General features: G+C 37.7%; 1 protein-coding gene across 3 annotated transcripts; it reads right to left on the reverse strand.

Moving 5' to 3' along the window:
- Positions 1–1,589: 1,589 nt before the first annotated feature.
- RARS2 (arginyl-tRNA synthetase 2, mitochondrial) lies at positions 1,590–26,518 on the reverse strand. Of its 3 annotated transcripts, none has more exons than XM_032216922.1 (20): positions 26,438–26,518; positions 24,044–24,117; positions 23,390–23,495; positions 22,772–22,855; positions 22,047–22,144; positions 21,190–21,245; positions 20,112–20,195; positions 16,788–16,864; positions 15,915–16,073; positions 14,923–15,026; positions 12,010–12,096; positions 11,745–11,805; positions 10,800–10,843; positions 8,833–8,957; positions 7,829–7,896; positions 7,635–7,744; positions 5,886–5,984; positions 4,587–4,661; positions 2,437–2,500; positions 1,590–1,838 (listed from the first exon to the last, which is right to left on the reverse strand). In XM_032216922.1, exons 1-20 carry the CDS (start codon positions 26,474–26,476, stop codon positions 1,752–1,754), a joined length of 1,701 nt encoding a protein of 566 aa, XP_032072813.1. In that variant the 5' UTR covers positions 26,477–26,518; the 3' UTR covers positions 1,590–1,751. The 3 variants fall into 3 exon arrangements, 2 of the variants coding, with proteins under 2 accessions (XP_032072813.1, XP_032072812.1); XM_032216921.1 differs by having other exon boundaries at positions 10,800–10,876; XR_004255311.1 differs by lacking the exons at positions 1,590–1,838; positions 5,886–5,984 and adding an exon at positions 6,033–6,207 and having other exon boundaries at positions 2,488–2,500; positions 10,800–10,876.
- Positions 26,519–26,612: the final 94 nt, after the last annotated feature.

Here is a 26,612-nt window from a genome sequence, read left to right on the forward strand (position 1 = left end):
TACTCTATACCATTTCAGACAAGTGGTTGTCAAGTCTCCTCTTAAAAGCGCCAGTGATGGGGCATCAACAACTTCTGGAGGCAAGCCGTTCCACTAATTAATTGTTTTCACTGTCAAGGTTACCTTGCAATGAACCTCTCTTCTGAACCATTGCAGGAGCCAACCTGATTTGTACCTTGGTGTTGATTTCCCAAAGCCTGGAAGATCCAGTTATATGCAGAAAGCACTGCTTGGTATAGCATAATAAATATTCCTAGACTGTATTTTTGAAGGGACACAATACCCCAAAGCTGTAAGGCACAGACATTGAGGATCAGGGTGTATACAAGAGTTGACGTTCTTAATAGTGAGGAGTAGGAACTATATGGTCCTATAGCCATGATGGCGAACTTGTGGCACGCGGAGCCATCTCTGTGGGCACGCGAGCTGTCGCCCAGATCAGTTCCACTGCGCATCCGTGCACGCCTCCTGCTGGCCAGCGGATTTTTGAGTCTCTGCTGGGCGATGCGTGTGCATGTGTGGGGATGGAGGGTCACGCACACAAGTGTGTGGGGGTGGGTGGGGCTGCAGTAGGCATTGAATTAGGGGTCGGCACACGCTATCGCACCTGAGGGACAAACGGTTTGCCATCACTGTCCTATAGATGCCCCCACCCCACCACTGTCTAGGGTAGCCAGGCTACTGTAACATTCATCCCAATATTGGAATGTGCTTGCCTCGTTAGCCCTAGTTGGTATTCTAAAAGAAAACAGGAGGAGGAAGTGTAAGTATGTTCACTGCCTTGAGTTATTTAATAAAATAGCAAAGTAGGTTAACAAAAATTTAAAAAGTAAGCTAGTTTTAAAACATGGCATTTCTTAATAAAACATCAGATTGCAATGGCCTACTGTGCTAATGTACAGGTAGTCACAGAGGGTGCTTTTAAAAAGAATTTTACTGGGAGAGGCTGGCGATTTTCCTTGGGGCATAGCAGCTTCATATTTCTTAAAGTCTGAAAAGTTTTAAAGGCAGATGAAGCGCCAGGTAAGGACTGCATCCACAGGATTTCCATAACTCATAATGGCAAGATAGCTTTTAGAAATAAATGTACCGCATATATTAAAAAAATGGCTGCCTTTCAAGCCAAGTGCATATGAGGAACAAAAAGGGGGGGGGAAACCACACTCAACAGGTCTAATATTCTCATAATGAGAAAGCTTTTGTGTTGCAAAAAAAAAAAAGGGATTTAATTTTTAAAGCACTATTATAGCACCCTCACCACCCTCCAGACCTTCCGCGTAGCCCTTAAAACCTGGCTGTCCCGACAGGCCTGGGGCTAGAGACCTCAACCCCACTCAAATAGTATGACTGTTGCGTTTTTTTTAATGATGTATTGTCTTTATGTTTGTAACTTGTTCGTCCCCCCCCCCTGAATTGTGAGCCGCCCTGAGTCCCCCCAGGGAAAAGGGCTGCATACAAATAAAGCAATTACAATTATTTGAGGCCAATTGCACAGCTGCTGAAATTTCCAAGTGGTTTTCAGAGCAGGTCAAAGCCACAGTCCTACAGCTTGGCCCGCACACAGTGCATCTACAACCATTTCATTCAAATACCAATAAAACCTGGAACTGGCTTTATTATAGAAAAGAGAAATTCATGTCACAGGGGCTTCCGAACATTTCCATTACTTTGGAAAGACCACGACGTCCAAGTCAGAGATCAGGTAATCTTCATAAGCGATACACAGGAAAAGCATCAAGGAAATTGCCCCATTACATTTTATCTACAGGTGTGATTCCTAGAAGCTTCATTCCATTGGCTAGAACAGACCGAGCAGCGTGGAAAAGGCAGAGCCTTGCCTGAAAAAGAAAGAAAAAAGAAAAGAAAAAAGGGGGGAAGATATAGAAGAAGAAATGGCATTTTTTGTCATTTGCTTCTTATGAAAACAGCTTCTTATTCAGGCCCCCGTCCCCCTGCTCCATGCTATGGTAGTATAAAACACTTTAAAATAAGAACTATAAAAATGCCCATTTGTATCAATCAAATTTGCAGCTTGATTGTTGTGAGGATCTACTTCTTTTAGTTCCTCCAGAGTCTCCTCCCACTTCCCCACAGGAGACCCTGGCCATCAGCACAAAGTAGATTTTATATACATGATTTGGTCAATGGAACTTTCCCACTTTATTGATGCAAGTGGTTTCTTCTTCTGTGAGAAGAATAGAATAACGGAGTTGGAAGGAACCTTGTAGGTCTAGTCCAACTCCCTCCCATTCATTTATTCCTTTTAAGTCATATTCCACCCTTCAACAGCAACCTTTCCACCGGGGGGTTTTCTCCAGGTTTACTGCTTAGGGATAATAAATTACATTCAAACACCAAGAATTATTATATTGTAAGCTGGATCATGAGATGGGTGGCATATAAATTTAATAAATAATAAAATAAAATTAATGTTACCTGAGCGAGTTCCAGAGGGCTGCCCTTCACAGGGAGATTTCTATGAGCTGCAGATACTAAATGACTAAAACAGAAATACCAAGCCTGAGAACACACTTTCCAAAAGAGAGCAATCCTAAACCGCCAAAACACAGTAGTGCTGATTTCTAAGTGAGCTACACATGCTTAAGCTTCAGCTAGAATAAGAACATATTTTTGGCAAAACACTGCAAGAGCTATATGGAGCATATAGAACTGCCATTGTTAGCTAGAGGATGATAATCCTTGCTTCTGGCCAAGGAGAAGAATTGTTTGGGGAAAATCCACATTCATAACCTTTGTTCAAGCTCTACAATAGTTGCTGACCGTAACCAAGCTTGTTCTGTGTTGAACATAAGGCCTGATTTGGCTTTTGTGTACTCTGCTGCAAAAGCCTTTCCCAACCTTCTAAATTCTAGCTAGGTTAGGACAACTCCAAGAATTCCCAGTGGGCAGAAGCAATAAGATTTCCAGATATTATTGTCTTAACATTCTGGAGAACACAAGGTTGGGAAAGGCTGTGTTGACTCACTTTAAGTTGAATTTATCTTATATATTGGCTGCTTTCCTATAACTTGTATGGCCAGCTCAGTTAAACATCTAGTGGTTGCATATGCACAACCAATTGAATGATTAGTTTAAACCTTATTCGTGACTTGTGTAGCCTGGTTGGTTTGATTATGAGTCAATGTATTATGTAAAACTATAACATGGCTTAATTCACATATTTTTCTAATGGTAATGGTGTCTCAATTTAGTCTTGACCTACCATGTGCACAGTAATTAATGGAACACTATTATTTCTAGAGCCGAGGTGGCACAGTGGTTAAATGCAGCACTGCAGGCTACTTCAGCTGACTGCAGTTCTGCAGTTCGGCTGTTCAAATCTCACCGGCTCAGGGTTGACTCAGCCTTCCATCCTTCTGAGGTGGGTAAAATGAGGACCCGGATTGTTGTTGGGGGCAATATGCTGACTCTATAAACCCCTTAGAGAGGGCTGAAAGCCCTATGAAGTGGTATATAAGTCTAACTGCTATTGCTATTTCTTTCTTTTTACTAATATCAACTTTTTACCCAAGTCCATCTGCTGCACAGTATAACATACATGAATCTTAATTTCATCCTTTGAGATATTTATAAAAACAAAATTATGCCACATATGTACATGAGATAAAAGCAACCTTTCAAACACTGGATAGTAAAACTCTAGGGATAAAATAGCCCAATTAGACTGAGCATGCTCAGTACCCATGAGATGCTGAATAAACTACTGCAAGAGATGAAAAATACAGGTGTGGAGGAATAAAATACCATGGAAATGGCACAACTGGCTAGCTAGGATTTTGCTACAATGTTCATTTCTTTAAATATCATTAAAATAACAAAAAGTATAATTTTGCTCCCAGATTTAAAATGTTCTTCCTGTTTCTGGTAGGTTGTTCCAGGAAATGTCATGTTTAGAAATGGAATGCATCTCAACAAGAAAAACTAGTTTCTTTTTATGATCTCTTGAAAGTTTGTCATCTGATTTTGACAAGGACATTTTTTTTTGTCCAAAGGCTTATCATGAACTGATTTTTCCGCCAGTCACTCAGGCCAATAATGTACAGCATTCAACAAAATGCCTAAGGCATTTGGAATATTTCATAAGAAAATGAAGTTTGCAGAAACCACATCCTTTGATATTATGTAAATTGGTTAACTATTAACCTACAGCTTGAAAAGTAGGCCAGGAGAAGCAAAATTATTTAAAAGAAGGCATATTTGAAGGTTTTCAAGAACATATACTGTTTTTTGATCTAATGAGGTACCGATTTTGAAATTGATGGGCATTATTAAAACGTAAAAGGAGTATTTTTGAATGAGTTTCATTTCATGCCAATAGAAAGACTTTGAGTAAGTTGATCTGAAAGACTGATTGGCTCAGAATCACCTATGAATTTCCATGGTTGAAGAGGGACTTGGATCTCAATCTTCTCAGGCTGCCTAGTCCAACACCTCCACTCATCACTGAAGCCTTCAGTTTCAAAAAACTGCATTTGATTATATCAAACTATCTGCTTTGAGGCTAAACACTTTTACAAAATATTGTATCAGTTCTGTTCAAAGGCTCCAACACTTGTATATTTTACCTGAGTTTAAACAGATAATTAACAATATGCTTCGGCTGATGATCTTGTGAAGATTGGTAAATAATTTCATCATATCTGAAGGGAGAAAGGAACACATTTAGGAGCATTTGATTTAAAAAAAAAAAAAAAACAGAAGCCACCTAGGGAACATTCTCATCTCCACACCATCACACCTGCCTCTTTGAGTGAAGGGCTGTATATTAAAACCTCCACGGTTGGAGTAACTATTCCAGGAAAAAAATATTGTCAAATAGCTGTAACGTATATATTAGCTTTTGTTCAGTACCAGCCATACAATTAACCACTGTTTTGCTTATCTGAAAAGGTGGTTAGATTATTTCCTCAAATGGCCCTGCATTTTCTGAGAACAGAGTAACAGTGTCATTTTTTTCTCTTTTATTTTAGCATGGGGGATGGTGGAAGATTATATATATATATATATATATATATATATATATATATATATATATATATATATATATATATATATATATATATTAATTGAAATACCTTTTGGCTTCAAATGCAATGTGTGGCAATACCAGAATCCCATAATTATTACTAGCTAATTAGTGGCTTACATAAATGTTCTTGCCTGCTCTTTCCTTATTTCCTATTCAACGAGGAAATCTAAGAAGCTATTCTGTTTTCCCTCCATTTCTCCTCAAGCACCTTAAGCAACCTTGCTTTTCTCACTGTCAAGGGCTTTTGCTATTCCTTACACAGTGTTCCTTCTGCAGACCCAATTCATTGGACTGTGCAGTGTACACAGGCCCAAATGTAACATATTTTGTTTCTTACCTCCTTTGTTTTATACACTTACATGTCTTTAAAATATATTTTTGGTAAATATTACCTCCTATACCTCAATAAGTGCAGCTGGGCACACATACAGTTAAATGTCCGTGGCACGATGCTGCACATCATGAATAGCTGGAGGCACCTTTAAAATGCCTACTGTTCCAAACAATAATAGCTAATATATATCGCAGTCCATTTCTGCAGGCATCACAGACGAACAAGATGCCAATGGAATATAAAGGATGCTTAATGAATTCTGGACATTGCCTTATTCTAAGGAAATAAAGTAAAAACACTTCAAAGTGATATTCTATTTCCAAATTTTCGAGGCTACAGTTAGCATTCTGTTGATTCTAAACCAGTTAGGATAGGCAGTTAATTGTCTTCAAGAACTGTTGCATAATAAGACCAAACATAATTATCAAAATATATAAATTGTGTTCAGTACTGTTCTACATGCAAAGACTGAATTAAAAACTTGAGAAAATGCTGAAGTACCCGAGAAGATGTTGAAGTAAGGATATTGCTAGTGGATCTTGTAAACAAGCAGGGTTCATGGGAGTGCCTTGATTGACAGAACCACATACTTCTTCTAAACTAGGGAGGGGAACAGAAAAATGTCAGTAACACTGATGATCAACATACCTTTGAAAGTTCCTTATTTATTTATTTCATTGATAAGCTGCCTTCCCTGTAGGAGCTCAAGTCAATAAGTAAAGAATCTTCATGCAATTTGTGACTATGCATTAAAACATCCCTATGAATTAGGATAAGTTGAGGGGGAAGGTCTCTAATTCATTAATAGTGCTGCAGCAGGTATCTGGGAATAAAAAGTATGAAAAGCCTTTTTAGGCATTGGTCTAAAATCAGAAAATTATTATTGTAATAACAGTTCCTCACTACTCATCAGCAATCAAACATGGAATGCCATATTTAAGATAACAAAGGAAAGTAGGGACGCAGTGGCTCAAGGGACACGGTGGCTCAGTGGCTAAGACACTAAGCTTGTCGATCAGAAAGGTTGGCAATTTGAATCCCTAACGCTGCGTAACAGAGTGAGCTCCCGTTACTTGTCCCAGCTTCTGCCAACCTAGCAGTTCGAAAGCACGTAAAAATGCAAGTAGAAAAATAGGGACCATTTTGGTGGGAAGGTAACAGCGTTCCGTGCGCCTTTGGCATTTAGTCATGCCAGCCACATGACCACGGAGATGTCTTTGGACAACGCTGGCTCTTCAGCTTTGAAACGGAGATGAGCACCGCACCTTAGAGCCGGAAACCACTAGCATATTATGTGCGAGGGAAGGAAAGTACTTTAAAGCAGTGTTTTTCAATCACTGTGCCGCAGCACACTAGTGTGCCGTGACATAGTGTAAGGTGTGCCGTGGGAAAAACACTTTATATATAGTCAATATAGGCACAGAGTTAAATTTTTTTAACATTTTCTAATGGTGGTGTGCCTCGTGATTTTTTTCATGAAAAAAGTGTGCCTTTGCACAAAACAGGTTGAAAAACACCGCTTTAAAGGAAACTAATAACTGAAGCAAAATATTTGGGACTTGAAACTTGTTTCACTTCAACTGAGCCAAATCATGCAAGAATGAAACAAAATAGCACAGCACAATCTTAAAAGGACCTTAGTTGTTTGTTGAAATGGTACATTAATACAAACATTTTGACTGATCACCACAACAGAGTTAAAACTGCAAAGTTGTAGTTTCAGAAGAAACAGGAAACTATCAAATCTTCAGAATAGTTCTTTGCTTCTTGGCGGACTGTATATAAACAACAGGGTAATTTATATAGCAGGATTATATATTATATTGTATACATTAAAACAAATCTAAAATGGTTCTTTACTTCTTTGTATACTCGGTTGAGTTCTGCTGCCTGTTTAAAGTTACGATTGTTTCCATTGCTGTACTCCAGAGCTACACTCTTATTACTCAAAATTCTTCTGCAGCCTTTCTGGGAATACAGCACTCTCATGGTTGTATTGATGGGAATTATGGGAACTCTTCAAAGCAGCTATGTGCTTTGGGACAAGAAAAGGAGAAAGTTCCATTATATGAATTGGATGGAGCTCTTTAGTAAAACTTGCCCATTTGCCTGCTGTATGTATTTCATCTTCTTTAAGCATACTGAAGCTGCAGCAGAAAAGTTCCCAATCCCTCATTTGCAGACAACATTCATTCTGACCCAAGTGAAGGCCAACTCAGAAAAAATGGGGCCCAAATCATCCCTCCATACCTGCGTAGCCTGGCATGTGTATATTGCAAGAAGACACCAGTATCGCCTTTGCTCTGAAGAACGTGATCCCAGTTAAACCGATAATCAGACGATAAGAGAACTTTGAAGTCCTGAAAATGACAAATTATTCACCAACTGAGTAGATCACTTTCAATTTTCCTGAAACTGATCTTGCCATTAATTGGATGACAGACCTGAATGATAAGTGCTGCGAGCCCAATCCGTTCTGCGGTTTCAGGAGGATTGTCACATTCTTTTGTGGCTGACCAGATAAAAGGAGAAAAACCATTATTTCCCCAACAGGTACCCAAGGCTGCTGGTAGAAACTGGTACTGAAACTCTTCTTGATGAAGCCTTCTGCTTAGTTATATGAGATCATAGGAATATACTCTTCCTCATATCTTGACTATGGTTAACAAAATCAGGAAAACATATTTACATACGTTCATAATTTATTTATTAGAATTTTATCCTGCTGCAATTTTAAAAACCTCTTTGGAGGTTCAGCTTCCTTTTACACTTCTAACATACCGTGGCGTCAGCTATCATTAAATAACTTTATTTTTCAAAATGATTGCAGAAGTCTTTTAAATTGTTCATATGAAAGTTTCCAATATTCTTCAACTCTATACTGTGTAGCATTACATATGAAAATTAGTGGAGGCTTGTGCAATTAGATTCATGTTTAACGTTATCTTTTAGAGAAATAATGTAGAATGGAATTGTGTGGGAGACCTATCCAAGCAATGTCAGATATTAAAGCTACAACTGATAGATACAGAAGAGAAAAAAATAATGCCAAACGTTTCAAAATAGCAAAGTATCATCTATTAGTAAATAAATAAATAAATAAATAAATAAATAAATATGAACTGAAAAAATTAAATTAGTCAAAGGTGTCTTGAAAAAGAATATAATTTCACTGACTGACAGAATGCCACCAGAGTAGAATAATGAAAAGATCCAGATGTCTTTATTTGTAAAGGCTGAATTATTTTCCTGATTACTTAAACATATTTTCTTACTAGAGTGTGTTTTAAATATTGAAATATAGGATACAGAAAAAGAGGTCCCTATATGGAAAGCAAAAGAAGCTGAACTAATTGTGGCTTAGACTATGCTATAGAGTGGTGAAACACACGCACTTTCTAGAACTAGAATAAAATATTAATTTAACAGAGAAAATGTATTGGCTAACTTTTTGTTGAGGCACGTCTCTCTAATACTAGGGAACAAGTTTCATTTAAAACATCTTCCAAGAAAATCACTTCTCCTTGTCGAGTTTTCATGCCTTGAATTCTCCCAAAAGGCACATGTTGGCACCTACAAACATAGAGGACAAAAACATCAGTCCAGCTTATGCTCAACAACTCCTGATAACTGATGGGTCTAATAAACATCATAGATAAAAAGTGACATTCTCTTAGAGACAATGAACATATCCCGCAATAAGAATTGGCATTTTCATAAGTTTAGAGCAGTGTTTCTCAACCTTGGCTGGGGAATTCTGGGAGTTGAAGTCCGGACATCTTCAAGTTGCCAAGGTTGAGAAACACTGGTTTAGAGTTAAACCTGATCTCAGAAAAATATGCTACTTCCACCCTCTGCCACAGAAGCTCTATTTCACAAGAGTTGCTAAAGTGAGGGAAAAGGGGTGAAGGAAATGCTGTAGATGCTGCTTTGAGCTTCTAAATGAAAAGTAGAACATGAATCTAATAAATAAACTACTAATCCAAGTGCGAAGTGCTCTGTACTTACATATTGCCCATGGTTGAAAACAGTTTCTCATACTCTACTTTTACATATGTAGGAGTGGAAGTTTGCTTTACAGTTTCAGACTTTATTCCCTCCAAAACAGGATTAGATACCAGATGTATCCACATGTGTACATTACATAAGCATTCTTTCATTGCCCATGTTATAGCTGTAATATGAACTATATATTTTTGAACAAGAAGCTCTACCATCTCAATAATTATGTAGGAAAGCTTGACATGGCAACAATGTGCCTTTATACACAGAAGACAGAGAACCCACCCACACACACACACAAACACCAACTTTATTTTTATTAACCTAATAATAATTTAACCTAAACCACTTAGAGCAACTTCATATTTGCTTAGCCACCAATCAATCACTTCCCAATGTGGTAATTTACATTAGAAAGGATGAATTTTCACCTTCTCCTATCTGCTGCTGCTGATTCAACACAAGGCTGGCTTTTCCTAAATATAAAATCTTTTCTGAGATGCGTATCTTCAATATTGAATGAGAATCTTAATGAAGTGGTTGCTGTTGAAACATTCTATAAGCAACCAGTTAGCCCCTCCAGCAGGAAACAGAACTAATAGCATTCCACAGCCTTATACTGGAATAAAGGCAGATTCCAGAGCAAATACTGAAATGCTATATAAGGAAATTATCTCTCAATTTTCTAAATTTATTTTTTTTATTGCATGAATAATTTCATATGAGAGTTTAAGGATTCACAAAGGGTTTTCCCCTTGCAACAAACTCGATTTGAGGGGCGCATCAGGGTTTTGTTTGATCTTGGGTGTGTGTGTGTGGTCAGCTCAGCATCACTCGTGTCAGGGCACCTGTGGTCACCCGAGTGTTCTGCCAGTGAAAACGGGCTCCCGGACTCCGTTTTCGGCTGCGACAGTTTCCTGCAATAATCTGCCAGCAAAAATGGAGCTCCGGAAGGTTGTCCTTGACCCTCCTACAGTCCATTTTCACTGGCAATGGCACAGCGGACTAGTACTTTGCTATTTTCAGGGTGGCCCCGTGGGCCAGATCTAAGCACCCTGTGGGCTGGATCCAGCCCCCACACCTTGAGTTTGACAACATTGCCTTACAACAAACCTCTTAGGTACGCCAAATTAAGAGGGGCACAACACTTCCCAAGCTTCACCATGGATGGGATATGAACCTGGGTCACTTCTGCTCCTATCTAACATCTTAAGCACTGTTAATGTTCTTGCTTAAAATTAGTTGTTTTCTGATCTATCCCGAATGGTCAAATTCTTGCAATCCAAACTCTGCCCATCTAAACATTTAGAACATTTGGTTTGTCACATTTTCCCCTTCTAATATTAAAAATACCATTGTTCAGTTTGTTTGTTTTTAAAAAAAAACTAAACATCTTGATATGTTCATATTTACCTTTCTGCCCAACTGAAACCAAGTAATTTCAGAATCTGGAACATCTGTTGAAAATGAGAACTCTGACTTTTATCTGTCTTAGAAGAGGGGGAAAACAATTTAGTCATTTAGTGCATAACAATCAAATGCAAAAGAACATTGTCACAACTGATTTCCATGGAAAAGAATAATGCTATGAAAATTGAATTTATGTGAGTTTTTTTCAGAAAACTGGAAAAGTTCCGATGTTCAAATCATAACTTGGGCAATGGAAAGCTTGAAATATTATTGATAATATTTCATATTATAATGTTTCATATTTAACAACAATAACAACAACAATAACAATAATGTATCGTATATCATAATAATATATTAATATTATAACATTTTTGTTGTGTATATATATATATAATATATTATATATACAACAAAGATTGTTCTTCCTGCATTAACTCAGAAAACGGTCCAAGAAGCTGCTGATATAGTTATACAGAGGAATTACTGAGTCTGTCATCTGTACACCTATAACTGTCTGGTTTGGTACAGCAACCAGACAGGACAGGTACAGACTTCAATGGATAGTTAGGACTACAGAAGAAATAACTGCAGTAAACGGCGATTATTGTTCAACCCAATTAAAGGACACTTGGTTGCAAAAGACTAGTTTTGTCAAACAAGACATCAATCTGATATCACTGAATTGCAGGTTTCCTGAATCTACCAGCAGTGCCTATCAAGCTTAGAGAAGTTCAGAATGATCCACATATGACCATAGACCCCTGAGATACAAATATTCTCCTTTATTGGGTAACAGCATATTATATCATTATTTTCTTAGAAAACGCTTACTTTTTGAAATGGTTAGCTCAAGTCTAATAAAATTTCTTGAAATGCTTAGATGCTTATAAAATGTACACCATCATCAACTAACAAAGCAATTTATATAAAACATAAAATACCTACAACATATAACATAACATCAGGCTTATATTTTTCCATTCGGTCTATAGCAGCAGCAAGATCTCTGGAAATGAAACATGAAGAAATGATAAATCCTCCAAATGAAATATTCATTTATTTGATTTTTCAAGTTTTATAAATAACCTTCTACTCTACCTTTCAAAATCATGAGCAGTTATATCTGTCCATCAACAATATTCTATTAAATATATCAATAGGATTAAAATAATGTGCTGTTTCCTGATAAACAATCACATAACATGCTTGCCTTGTTAAGTAAAGCGAAGTTCCATCACTTCGCATCACAGCAACCTGGTCTCCAGTTTCAGAAAGTTGAACTTTTCCTACTCCTTCTCTGAAAATGATGAAAAAAAAGCATTGAACAATCTACTTGCAAGAAGGAATTGTACACTTGTTTTCTTAATATCCTTTTCCATCCATCCATCCATCCATCCATCCATCCATCCATCCATCCATCTGTAACGCGCTCTACATGGGGCTGCCCTTGAAGAGTGTTCGAAGACTTCAGCTAGTCCAGAACGCAGCCGCGCGAGCGATCGTGGGTGCACCCAGGTACACCCACGTTACACCTGTCCTCCGCGAGCTGCACTGGCTACCCATTAGTCTCTGAACTTGCTTCAAGGTGCTAGTCGTTACTTATAAAGCCCTACATGGCATCGGACCTGGGTACCTGAGAGACCGCCTCCTGCCAATTACCTCCCATAGACCGATCAGATTGCACAGACTAGGCCTCCTCCGGATTCCATCTGCCAGCCAATGTCGGCTGGTGACTTCCCGGGGGAGAGCCTTCTCTGATGGAGCTCCAGCCCTCTGGAACGAGCTCCCCGTGGAGATCCGGACCCTTACTACTCTCCCGGCCTTCCGCAAAGCCACTAAGATCTGGCTGCTCCGGCAGGCTGGGGGGCTGTTGAAATAGCCAGCCCAACGGCAACTATGAATGTTGTGTATTTTAAATTGTTGTTTGTCTATTTGTCTATTTATCCCCTTCCCTTGTTTATTGTAAGCCGCCCGGAGTCCTTCGGGAGTGGGCGGCATACAAGACCAATAAAATACAAATACATCCATCCAATAGATCAAAGATGGTGAACCTTTTAGACACCAAGTGTTCAAACTGCGTGAAAGGTATGCATGTGGGTGGGCACACATGGACGTGCACGCGCATGCGCAGCAGGGCCCCAAAGACCAGCTGGCTGGTGGGAAGCTGGGCATCCCAACACTGGCAGCGTGGCAAGAGATAAGATCTTTTTCTTCCATGAGCTTCTGCTTTGTCATTTGCAGGGAAATGGAAGCTCACGGAAGAAACGCCACAGAAAACTGAGCCGAGGCAGTGGAGTCATAGGTGCCATAGGTTTGCCATCACGGAAATAGATGATAGCTAGATAGCTAGCTAGACCAGTGTTTTTCAACCTTTTTTGTGCAAAGGCACACTTTTTTCATGAAAAAAATCACGAGGCACACCACCATTAGAAAATGTTAAAAAAATTTAACTCTGTGCCTATATTGACTATATATAAAGTAATTCTCTTGAATTTCCCACGGCACACCTTATGCTATGTCACGACACACTAGTGTGCCACGGCACAGTGGTTGAAAAACACTGAGCTAGACAGACAGACAGTGTTCTGTTATGTCAATAATTAAGATTTTAAGGATATTGCAAGAAAAATATAAAAATTCTTTGAAGTTGTGGTTTAATATTAATGGGAAGTTAAAAAAGGCAATTATAAGCCCTGAAAAATAGCTCAATGTGTTTTTTACAAGTGCTCCCCCCACAAACAAAAAAGAAAGTTACATCCCCATGTATATAATACACCCCCAATTTACCTACTGCAGCCCTCGTACACCTGGACAATACAGAAAAACAGCCCCTGTCATCCAAAGGTTTCTCATTATCTCATTTCATTATCATGTACAAAAGACTCCGCCTCCTCCAAAGCTGTTGGGGTAATAAATTGTAGCTTGTTTTCCCCAACTTCTTACTTACTGCTACACTCAAAATTGGTTCTGTGATTAAAATAAAAGCTGGTTTAATGAATCAAATTTAAAATTGAAGATTTGACATTAGCTTCTTCAGCAGTTAATCAGAAATGACTTTGAATCACATGTTTGAACTAAAACACAACAAAAATATAGATCTTGGGGAAATAACATTCCTTTACAAATTACAATGGCAAAGGAAGAAAAGGAAGAAGGGAGATCTGAATACGATACATATGTTCAATTCACATATACATTAACTGTACTCCTGTGTACATGTACTCCTATTTGTGTTCCAGAATTTTTGAGGCTAGGTTGGATTAAAAAAAAACCTCAGAATTCACAGGCAAGCATGGCTAATGTTAGTTCTGGCTGAAAAAGAAAAAGATTTAGCTCCATAGATCTGGAGACATCTAGTTAGGTAAGATTGTCCTAAAGAACCTTTATGGTAATACATAAAAAAGACCACAGAATGTCAAAGAGGGTATTGATGACTTTCCTTCTGTCCTATGCAGTCTGCTGGATGGAAGGAAAGGTGCATATGAAAGTATGAGGCGCTAGCTGGCAGTTCACCATTTACCTCAGGCCTGCAAGTTTTATAAATATTTCAGATTCCATTTCTCATCTTAAAGATGTATACTACCCCTCCACACACACACACAATAAAATATCCCTAAGTGAAACTTTTCTCTGTATCTGCATCAGGAGTGGGTTTCAACTGGTCCGCAGCGGTCCGCACGGACTGGTTGGTCGGTGTACCCAGAAGTAAATAACCTCCGGGAACACCGAAAGGCCCACCCGCCCGCCCTCGCTCCTTACCGGTCTTTAAAGGCTTCTGCGCTTCCACGCAGGAGCATGGCACATACAGCGCCTGCGCGATTCTCAGCGAACAGCTGGAGCATCGCGCAGGCGCTAAAACGCATGCATGAACTGCGCGCATGCACGAGGACGCTGCCGGCCCCGTTCCAACCCGTACCGGTTGGAACGGGATTAGCAATCCACCACTGATCTGCATGTCAGTATTCACAAAGTTACATTAATTATTTAAAACAGCAAATATTAAAAATATAGTTCAAACAAATGGTCCAGCTTTAAAGTGATATAGTTTTGACTCAACTTACAATACATTAAGACAGAATAAACAGGCATTTCAAAAAACTGGAAATAAAGAATTCATTCATACATTTTCATAAGAAGTCCTTTTGCATCCAGTCTCTTTAGAACGTCTTTGCTTTTTTCTTGATAAAAGGATTCTCCAGAATATTCATCAAAGTAGATTCCCAGACGCTGGACAACCCATCAAGAAAAGAGGAAAATAATTATGATCAGCAAGAATAATCTCAACTATGAGCCTTTCGACAAAAGGCAGTAAGCCCCAGAATTCCCTCAGCACAGCCATGTAATCTTTGCATTTCTGATGGCTTCCTGCTTGAAAACTTTTTAGAGTCTGAACCAAAATAGACAGACCAAATGAAAATGGAACTTAAAAAATAATAATCAAGAGATATGGGGAAAAAGAAAGAAAATCATACCATCGTGTAGGAATATTGCAATACTTTGTCAAATTTAATTGCTGACATTTATATTATTGTTCCATTACCATGCTATTAATTCGCAAAAGGTTTTTTTATATTGAATTCTACCCTACAGATATTCCACTAAATCAGCAAGACTCCATATGCAAGTTATGTGAAACAAAAAACAAAACAAAAACAATGTATTTTACTCCAAATGACACACACTTATCCATCTCATGCATCTCTTTACATCTGCTTCATCTATCCTTGGCCATCTTAGCTATAACTGATCACAAATATTTTGTTAAGATTTTACAATGCAATTTATTTCTACATTGTCAATTATTGCTTAATAAAGTTCACTTACAAGAAATATATTTTTATTTCTGAGTTAATGAAAGTGCACTTTCATTAATGTCAATATACCAATGCTGCATACTTTTATTTTTATTTAAGTATGCTATGTCTCTATTGCTGGATTTTATTATAGGTTGTTCTAAGCTGGTTACTGAGTAAAATAAAATTATGTCTCTTCCTGACTCATATAGTGGAAATTTTAAGGGCGCACATTTTTTCAGAAATACAAAGATATTCAAGTGTCGTTATACCTAGAATGGGGTAATTCCTAAACATTGAAAGAAAAGATTCAAGTCATCACCTTATATATCCGAGCATATTCTTCAATGCTAACATCTCTAAAATGCTGCCACAGTGACACAGCGGCTTCTTCCTGCGCTTCCAATTTTCTAAAGAAATCTTGTGCCAGAGTTTTTATGTTTTCATCCTCTTCTGAAGCTTTGTTGACCTGTACATAAACCTGTATAAAAATCAATGAAAAATACAGGACAATTCAATCTGACAATTCAGTCTTCTCCATCAAGAAAAGATTATAGTCCATGGTGAAATATTTACTTTGTATGCAAGACATTCCAGATTCAAAATCCTGTAATCTTTACCACAATGACATACGAAGCTCAACAAGGAAAAACTGCTACCCCAATATACAAGAGCTGATACCTCTCTCCAGAAAATGGCAGACTCCTAGTCCATATTCCTTGGCTGTCAGCCTTGCTGATTGGGACTGGTGTCCAAGAATACTTGGTTATTTACTTTAATTTTCCACCATGCCATCTTCCTAATAAATGTCATTTCCTTAAAGAACGAAAAAAGGACATGTTTCTACTTAGCCCACTGAGGAAAACCAAACAGTTATAGGAGCATAGGAAGCTGCCATGTAGAAGGCCAACTCATTTGTTTGGCCACTATTCACTGTGCCCTGATTGCTAGTAGTTCTCCAGGTTCTCAGGTGATACCTTCTCATTCTATTTAGTTAAATAAGCCAGAGACTGAACTTGAAAGTCTACGCGCAACACAGTTTTTACCATTTTTAAGGAATTCATTTTGTTCCAGAAGTCTGGTAATACAAACAGGAAAGCAAAATAAAAATATTAAAAAAGAAAGAATTGTGGGGTCGATACACTTATGTTCATTCACATTATGATTCTAGCAGAGTGCCACTATATTAACATACCTCAAAAAGATGCTGCAAAGGATTAGATTTTAGTTTTTCTTCAGATCCAAACCACTGGAAGCCAGCTCCCAACAGCCCTGAAAAAAGTAATTATTTCACATATAACAAAATATTTTTTTATAAATAAAATCAGCAAATAATTTGCCCTTTTTCTATTTTCAGTAATAAAAATGTGGATGGTAAAATCATTTAAATTTATAAAGTAAGTAAGTCTCAAGATTACACTAACCAAAAACACATTTGTGCATGCTACAAATTTCAGCTCCCACAGAATAAACCACTGGCGATAAGGATATTGACCAAGTGACATGCAAGTTCTATAAAAGGACATAAATTGTGTAACTTAGATACTGAAACAGGATTTGTACTGGCGGTAGGCAAGGATGTGCATAAAACAAAGGCACAGAAAATTTGTCCTGCGTGGCACAAACCTACTCATACCTAAAGATTGACTTTTACATCATTAAAAGTATGTGATAGTGTGGCAATATAGCATCATACAGTGTGGGAGAAAATGCATAATGAACGTAAGGAATGAAGAAGCAAAAAGAGGTTACGCGGGAGGAAACTAAGTTGCTAAGAAATGGTGTATTCCCAAAATTAAGCGGTAGTTTTCTACACAAAGAGGATCCAAATCAACTTATCAGATGTTTATTCTTTACTTACTGATTTCGAAGCAATCTCAATCAGAAAGTGATTCTAGCTCGCTTACAGAATAGGATTAAAAATAAAAACACACACAACCCAAACACAATAGAACAATAAACTAATATACACCCCACCAACCACCACATTTGGATCATCGCCCTATATTTTTGAAGATCCATGAAAACATAGCCCTTCCTCAAGACATTTGGAGATCTTTGAAGAACTCACTGAGATTACTAGTAGCATATCAGGGCCTTCCTGTTGTTATGTTATTGATTTTTTAAAGTATATTTTAAATTTATGTTTATTATTTCTCAGTCACTATAATTTTCAAAAACGTAGACATGTATCTGAAGGGACACAGAAATAAACAAAATATCCTGGACTATGGGGAGTCTCAGTCAACCAGCTCACGATTGTCCCAGAGGTGTATTTTCAGGAGGCAACTGGACTTTCTGGTTTTTTTCTTTGAGGCCATTTTGCTTTTCATTCAGGAATCTCACCATCCAGTCAGAGATGAAAAAGCTTCTTGGATGAGAAGCAAAACGTCTTCAAAAAAAACCCCAAACAAACAAGAAAGTCCAATTGCCTGCTGAAAAAGCACCTTTGGGATAAAATATCCTGCCGTTGCAGATCCTCCCCGATGCTGAGGAGTCCTGATACCCGCAAATTAACAATGGAAGTCTGCACTGTAAAAATGACCATATATAGATGTTTATGAATCTGGCTTACTGAGTCCTGAATCCTGTTTGTCATGTAAGGATTCACAACACAAATGTTCCCATTCAATGTGTAGAGAATGAAGGGGATTAGGGACAGGGGGAGCTGTGTCGTATCAGCGCCTGGGACTATTCTGCCGTGAATAGTGGACCTCCCTTTGTGTCAATAATGTGAAAGGCGCCACCGAGGCAGCCAACACAATCTAATGTTTGGACGTCATTGTTTGCATACTGATCAGATTACCTGCAGATCAAACTCGGATATTGAATCTATTTTAGATTTGGGCAATATTAAACTCTTTGCTTTGCATTCTTGCTTCATTTCATTAACAAACAGTAATTTCTACTACTTTGCAAGGGAGTTAAAGAAGAATAATTTAATGTATAAATCACAGTTATTTTCATATTCTGAATGTTAAAAGGAATTTCTATAGTTACCTATTTACATAATTTCTTCAGCTCTCTCCTCCTCCCTATATTATTTCCCTTTTTTTCTTATCTTTTTTCATTTAATTTCATTGTGAATTCTTGAATTAAACAGTAATTTTTTCTTACACAGAGATTTCCCAGGTTAATTGCTTGTGCTCTGTAAGAAGACACACTGGGAGCTAAGTGTGGCAATAAAAGCTAAAATACAATTGTTAAACTCAGACATTATTATCTGATCTCAGTCTGCGAGAAAATGGTGCACAGACTGTAAATATGGAATTAATAAAGCTAGGTTAAAACCTATTCAAAATAATAACTGCAGGAAAACAGAAGCTTTGTGCTAACAGTTTGCTTGCCCAGCAGATTTCAGAAGGACACAATTTAAAACCAAACATGTCCAATCATAGAAACAGTGACAAGAGAAACAATAATGAAAACAATAACAGAAACTAATTATTATAGTAATATACCAGGGAAGATCTGCTATTTCAAAAAAATATGAAATTTTGATGTTTTGAGCCACGATCATATAAACTCAAAGCACCCTGGAACAAATATCGAATATCAGGCATGCCTCCTTCAATATCCAAGAAAGAAAAACCTCAACTCCATTTGAATAGAGATAAAGTACTTTTACTAGATATGAATTGAAAGCAGCGAAAAGGAAAGCAAGATCTGAGCCAAAAAGGCGTGAACATGTACATATCAAACGTTTACCCAGCACCACTCCCACAATTCCCCAAACCAATGTCCAATCTGCATCTTCCTAAGGTGTCATGTGGGGTGCATCTTCAAAAAGCCTCATCAGGTTGATATACGAAGATGGTTGGCCTTGACCAAGTCCAAACACAGGCCACCAGCATGTGCAAAAAATGGTGAGAACAAAACTCCCTTCTTCATAACTCCTCCAGCATCACATAATTCCCCTTCCCAAATATCTCCAGCCCCTTCCCTCCCTGTTTCCGTGGCAGCCGATAGCAAGCAAGGAAAGTAGAGGCTGACATCGGGAGTTTCTTGCATGGGAGTAAAAGATTATTTTCTTCAACTGAAATAATATATTTTTCCATAGAACATTAGGATCTCACTATAAATGGGAAATACAATCCTAGAACAGCTCTACAGTCAAAAGAACATGGCTGTTCTGGAATTTGTTACTGAGAAATATAAAAAGTTTCTTGCACTCACATTCTTATTATTTTTTGGTGTAATCAAGCATGTATAGATACAGATGGAATGGTTCAATACCTAGGTCTTGTTTTATGGATTTTTAGAATGAAGTCCAGTGATTTATCTTTAATGTATAGAACAATTATCTTAAAGAGCAAAGGAATTTACAAACTGTACATGTCAGTGTTCTCAGTTTTTAAAAAAATAACCTAATCAGTCTTGGCCAGCTTTGGGTCCTGCATTTCCACAATAGAATTGAAATCTTTTCATTTAAAAAAAAGCTCATTATGACAAGGTTAAAAATAAACAGCAATAAATTATGTTACACTAACCATAAGACCGATTTAAAAAAAAAAATTACCAAACTGCATGCCCCAGTCTCCAAGATAATTGATTCTTGTTACTTGATGCCCAATTGCTTCGTTGATATTTGCTATGAAATTCCCTGAAAATAAATCACAGTAGTTATTTGTCCCAGCTGTATTCTTATCTCCAAATGATCATTGTATGTAATCTAATCTCCTTTTTCAATTTTTTTTAATTGTACGGGTACAATCAAAAGTCAATTACTGTTTGAAGCTACAATTAGTATTGCTACCAAACAAGCGATGGTTACGATTGGTCCTCAAAGTTCCAGTCATCCCAGCATCCCTCTAGTCATGGTATCATGATGTGCCAAATGGCTCACACTTACAATCAGCACAACACCATGCAGTCACATGATTGTCATTTGTGATCTTCCCTGGCAAGTTCCTATTACCTAACTTTAATAAGAAGAACTATGAGTCCACAATAATAAATTTAAGGGAATGCAAAACAGAAGGAGAAAATTTCGAGGCTTGAAAAGAACTGATTACTCCTGTAGGCTATAGTTTTTTATAGCTTTTATTTAATATATATTATCTAGAAAGGTTACAAGTTGATTCTGAGTCTTTCTTTTGAACTTTTCAATCATCTAAAGTTCTTAGATGCAAAATAATTCACTTTCGCTGTTTCAACATTTGAGTTAAAACTAGCTGGTTATTTTTTTTCCTTATTCCCAAAGTCATTTTTTTAAAGACTTTGTTTGATTCTATCTCAATCTGTTCCTCTTTTGAGAAACTTCCAAAATGCACATAAGACCCATTCAAAGCAGCTCAAAGCTTATCATGTAGCCTAAGACTAAATATTAAGTAATTAAGATTAAACATCAGCACCTACTGTTCATAGGATAGTTACAAATACTTAGACCAGTGTTTCTCAACCTTGGCAACTTGAAGATGTCCGGACTTCAACTCCCAGAATTCCCCAGCCAGCGAATGCTGGCTGGGGAATTCTGGGAGTTGAAGTCCAGACATCTTCAAGTTGCCAAGGTTGAGAAACACTGACTTAGACTACATCACCATATTCAGAAGCTTTCCTCATTTATAGGCTACTATTTAGTTATATTTAGATATTACCTATTAATGTAGAACGCAGGTGGCCAACATGAAATTTCTTCGCAATGTTGGGTGAACTGCAAGAAATGTGAACATTCATCATTTAGGTTCCATTCCTCACCTTCCAAAAAAGGAATAGAGATGTCAAACCAGACTTTACCTCAAAACCTATTTATTTATAACCCTCCCTTCATTATTTTTACAAATAAGTAAAGGTGGTGAACATATCCAATACAGCTTCCTCCTATTTTCTCCCCAACAGCATCCCAGTAAGATAGGTTGAGCTGAGAGAAAGAAATCAGCCCATGGTAACCCGGCTGGCTTTCATGGCTAAGGCGGGACAAGATATTCTCCATTTAGTTCATACTGTGAAGCATGTAAAGGAAAACATGAATGACATGCTAGGCAAACAATATAATATGTCAAAGTAAACTGAACCATGGGCATTTCCACTGCCAATAAACTAAACACTTATGAACAAAATCAATATTGAAGGACATCCTTCAGAAATATATACTGAATGCTAAACCACAGGTCTTTAAAACAACAACAACAACAACAACCCCAAATTGTACTTTGCATTCACGATCTTTCCTGTATTTTATTGCAATACAAAATAAGAAAATTGTGTCATAACTGAAGTGGAAGCCTGCATATTCATTCAAGGAAAACTGAACCTGAGTATATCATATGTTCAGATGTAAAAAAAAAATGGTTTCAGTTCTCCCTAAACCAAAGTGCATGCTTTACTAGAAAGTAATGAACCAAACCAATCTTAGGACAATGAATCAATGCTGATTTTCAGACTTATATAACCTATTTGTAAACCCGCATGGCATTTTAATCATGCTCCAAAATAAACAAGCCTGTATACTTACCTAAAATCAATCAGAACTTTTCTTTTTGGCAAGTCTGAAAAAAGTTCACTCTTTATTCCATATTCAGAGCCGTCTTCAAATACTTGCTGCAGCACTGTCTTAGGAAGCAAAATATACATAGCTACAATGGGAGTAATGAATTAAGCGATCGTTTTAAGACTAAGGTAATGCCTTTCATTGATATTTGCAAGATCATGAATCTCTCATTCCACAAAAATCTTCAAAGACTTCACAGCAGCTAAGCAGACATCTGCAAATGCTTTTCAAATGCACAGATAGCAAACAGCCAATGCTAATTCATTGTTTTGAGTTTTGATTATTATTTTGAACTGAGAACCCTCATTTTTCAATCTGCCCATGCTCTATTCATAAAACATGGTATTCATATCCATATAATTATATTTTTAAATAAGTTAGCAATATTATGATTAACCTTATTATGTCAATTGTTGATATAAATAAGAACATTAATACTCATGCAAAAATGAATTTTTTAAAAAATCCTGCTTTTAGATAATTTCTACTCTTTTTTATCTAATGTGTTTATTTGTAAACTGAATTTTATTATTTTATATTTTTAAATTTACGTCATTGGGAAGATCATTTAAGTTAAAACTATGGAATAGGAACTAAATGCTCTATACGGGTATCTATTATAGAAAACACCAGCTTCAAATTTAGCATGTTTTTTTTTCTATTCTACAGTTCATAAGACATTAGCTCACCTTTGCTAATAAGTCTCGATTTATCGTGAAATCTACCGTTCCTTTACCTGGGCTGATTTGGCTTACGACTGCATCACATTTTAGCTAAAATAAAAATAAAGCATATAGACAGAAGATTATGTTAAAATAAATAGAATTATCTTGTACACTGTGTTATGTAATTACACATTTTCAAGCAGCCTCTGCAAGGAGGGCAAGGAAGTAGAACAGCATTGCACTGGGCAGCCTGCTATTTTTCTATGTGAATTTTCACACGGAGCAAGTACATTCCAAAGGGGCGGAGTTTGCATCAAAATGCCGCTGTGTCTTTCTGACAAAAATAGCAAGAAATTGTACACAACGTTGTTTTCAGGTGTTGTTATAGCAACTGTAGCTGGGTCATCCATGCAAACAGTATTTAACTGTATTTCAAGCAAATTTTGAAAGACCATAAATTGCAATTGTTGAAAGGTAAGAATGACTTTTTTCTTTTCACTGGTAAAAACAGCAGGGTAAAGAATTGACCCTCCCAAAGCCTTTGTAATCGATGGATACTATTTTTCATAGTATTTATGCAGGACAAGACATTTGATAAGCACTTTTTATTGATGCTTCCAATCAATGCTTCTTACTACATACCTTGTTTGCCAGCTCTTCTGCCTGAAGATTAATATCTGAAGTTGTGTAATTTGTAGAAATTGCATCTAATACAGGACTCATAGAAAATTGGAAATCAGCAGTTTGCCTTTGAAAAAAAAAAGGGGAGAAATGTAAAGGTTCAGACTTTTTTCGTGACAGAGGGATCAGGATTCCTCAGGTTTAGAGTTAACATAGCTAGAAATTACTATAGTAACTTCATCTCCAAAAGTTTCTGAAGCAGCAAATAATCTGTGAAACTAATATTCCTAGTTAACAATATACAAGCTAGACCTTGTAGTTCCTATTATTCAAATGCTAAAGCTCATAAAGTAGCACTTAAGAGATCTGTTTGGCCAAATGATGCCTAATGTTAACCACCCTTATGGAAACGTTAGGAACTTTTAGTCTCTCAGATGTTGCTGAACTACAACTTACAATAGTCCTGGACAGCAATGCAAGGGATACTGAGAATTACAGTTCACGAACATCTGAAGATCACTGATACTATTCCTGTGTCGTAAGTAATGCTAAAAATAATGTGAATTACAAACAGAGATTGAATGAGTTAGGACTTTATCCCTAGTTTTATTTCCTATTTTATATATATGACAAAAGAATCTCAAGAAATTAAATTCTAAAGTATAAATATCCTACCTATTTTTTGATACTGGAACAGCAGAGATTGATTTTATCAGGCTTTCTGGGGGGATCTTCAAAACATGTGAAAGCTATTTGAAATAAAATTGCCAAATTTAGTGTAGGAGAATAAACAAGCAACAATAATGTCATCATTTTATCTTCTATTTCATTACATTAATTTTTTTTCACATATAAACACATACAGAGGCTACATTCTTGCATGCACAGATGGAGATTCATCTTTCTTTCCTATTTCCATAAGAACTGACCAATATTTATTAGAAGAATGAATGCAATGCATCAGGGGTCCCCGACCTCCAGCCATTATTGGTTCATGGAATTGGGCTATGGAAGCAGCGGGTGAGCGCAAGCGCAGCTCCATTCACCCAAGCAGCAGACGGATGGGTGGGTGGGAGGGAGGGCGCAAAGCTTTATTTGTGCAAGCTGTGGGCATGCCTGCAATTGGAGCTGTGTATGCATACATGCGCACGCTACGTGCACACAACCATTCCCTCTCACCTCCGCTCCCCCCAGATTCGTGAAACCGTAAAGGTCGGGGGCCATTGTCATATATTATCCTTTGTGGAACTGGAATTATTTTTTGGATCGAAGATCAGCAGTCAGATAAAAATGTACAGCTTCACTATACATTTCCTTTCTGGAACTGGAATTATCTTTTCCACTGAAGATCAACATTCAGATAAAGAACTACAGATTTGAATCCAGAAGGTACAGGGACTTCAAATCCAAGCAAGCTGCTGTAAGACAAGTGAGGGAATATCTATTGCTCCCTTTTAGGTAGCAGCACCATACTTAAATATGGACAACTACCCAACTTGAAGCAGATCTACATAAGGAACAAGAAACAACAGAGCAATGATTCCAATATGGAAACAATCCCTGCAACAACACTACATACCTACTTTGCCCCTATACCAACATCACAGACCCCAGCAAATACCTACAGAGAATTAGATGTGTCTTGATGTGTTCATCTTCCAGTTCACAAGAATCAATATTTATTTATTATTTATTAAATATATTTATATGCCGCCCAATCCCGAAGGACTCCGGGACATAAATAGACATCAATATGTAAACCAAGGGCAAAGCTATATCGGAGCATTTCAATCTCACAAGACATTACAAGACAGACAAAGTGATATTTTTTTGGAAAAGCAGGTCTTAGTAGCATAGATTGTTAAACGTGGAAAGGTTTCATGGTATGCTCCGACCCTGTGGAATCAGCTACCCCCAGAGGTCCGGACCTCATCCACCCTCATGGCCTTCAGAAAAGCTGTTAAAACCTGGCTGTTCCAGCAGGCCTGGGGCTGTTGACCTTATTATGTAGGGTCCAGCCCCAATCATAATGTATGCGTGTTGGAGAATTTTTAAATTTTTATTTTTATTTTGCTTGTTTTCTTTTCTTGTTCTGTATAAGCCACCCGGAGTCCTTCGGGATTGGGCAGCCTATAAATCTAATAAATTAAATTAAATTAAATTAAATTAAATCTAAAAAGGAATCAGAAAACACAGTTTTTTCCCCCCATATATTATAAATTCATAGGTAAAGGTAAAGGTTCGCCTCGCACATATGTGCTAGTCATTCCCGACTCTAGGGGGCGGTGCTCATCTCTATTTCAGAGCCGAAGAGCCAGTGCTGTCCGAAGACATCTCCATGATCATGTGGCCGGCAGGACTAAATGCTAAAGGCGCAGAGAACATGGTTACCTTCCCACCAAAAGTGGTTCCTATTTTTCTACTTGCATTTTTACATGCTTTCGAACTGCTAAGTTGGCAGACGTTGGGACAAGTAACGGGAGCTCATTCCATTACGCAGCACTAGGGATTCGAACTGCCGACCTTTCTGATTGACAAGCTCAGCGTCTTAGCCACTGCGTTCCTTATAAATTCATAAAGATGTGAAATTTCTCTCATAAATAACCTACATTGCCTAATCAACCTACCCATCTTAGCATCTGATGAAGTGAGCTGCAGCTCATGATAACTCACACTTTTTTAAAATAAAAATTTTCATTGGAAAAGGGGCCACCAAATTCCTGATTTTTCCCCCCTGAGGAAGGAGTACATTACAGAGGTTTTTGAACAATATTTTCAAAAATATCTCTGAAAAAATAGGCAGGCATTTCAGCATCTCTGGCATGCCAAAGGACAATGCATTACTTTACTGATGTCCAAATAAATTATATACACAGCATTTCCCGGATGCATGGAACAGTTTGCCTTCTGGAGTTGTGGGTGCTCCATCGCTGGAGGTCTTCAAGAAAACACTGGACAGTCATTTATCTGTGATAGAATAAGCTCTCCTGCCTTGGGCAAGGGGTTGGACTAGAAGACCTCCGAAGTCCCTTCCAGCCCTATGAGTCTATGAAAAAGGACGATCAATACCTGAGCGGCAATGCACTTCCGGAAACGACACCTCGCCATCGTTCTTGTTAGAGCGGCGCTCTCCGTTTTCCCATTCCTCCGTCATGGAACAGCCCACTTGCGGGGGGAGGAGCCACTCCAGCCTGACTTCCCTTTCTGGTAACAGAGGGCGGGCGCAGAACTCGCCTCAGAAAAA

This window comes from Thamnophis elegans, chromosome 4 (genome assembly GCF_009769535.1).
Source record: "Thamnophis elegans isolate rThaEle1 chromosome 4, rThaEle1.pri, whole genome shotgun sequence".
NCBI lineage: Eukaryota > Metazoa > Chordata > Lepidosauria > Squamata > Colubridae > Thamnophis > Thamnophis elegans.

Bases quoted from the DNA above. Each gene is read 5' to 3' on its own strand.
- RARS2 (XM_032216921.1), bottom strand. From the start codon at position 26,476: ATGGCGAGGTGTCGTTTCCGGAAGTGCATTGCCGCTCAG. The intron at 22,145-22,771 runs GTGAGCTAATGT...TTGCTTCCTAAG, and splicing joins ATCGAGACTTATTAGCAAAG to ACAGTGCTGCAGCAAGTATT. The intron at 2,501-4,586 runs GTAAAATATACA...TTTCTGTTTTAG, and splicing joins AATTATCTGTTTAAACTCAG to TCATTTAGTATCTGCAGCTC.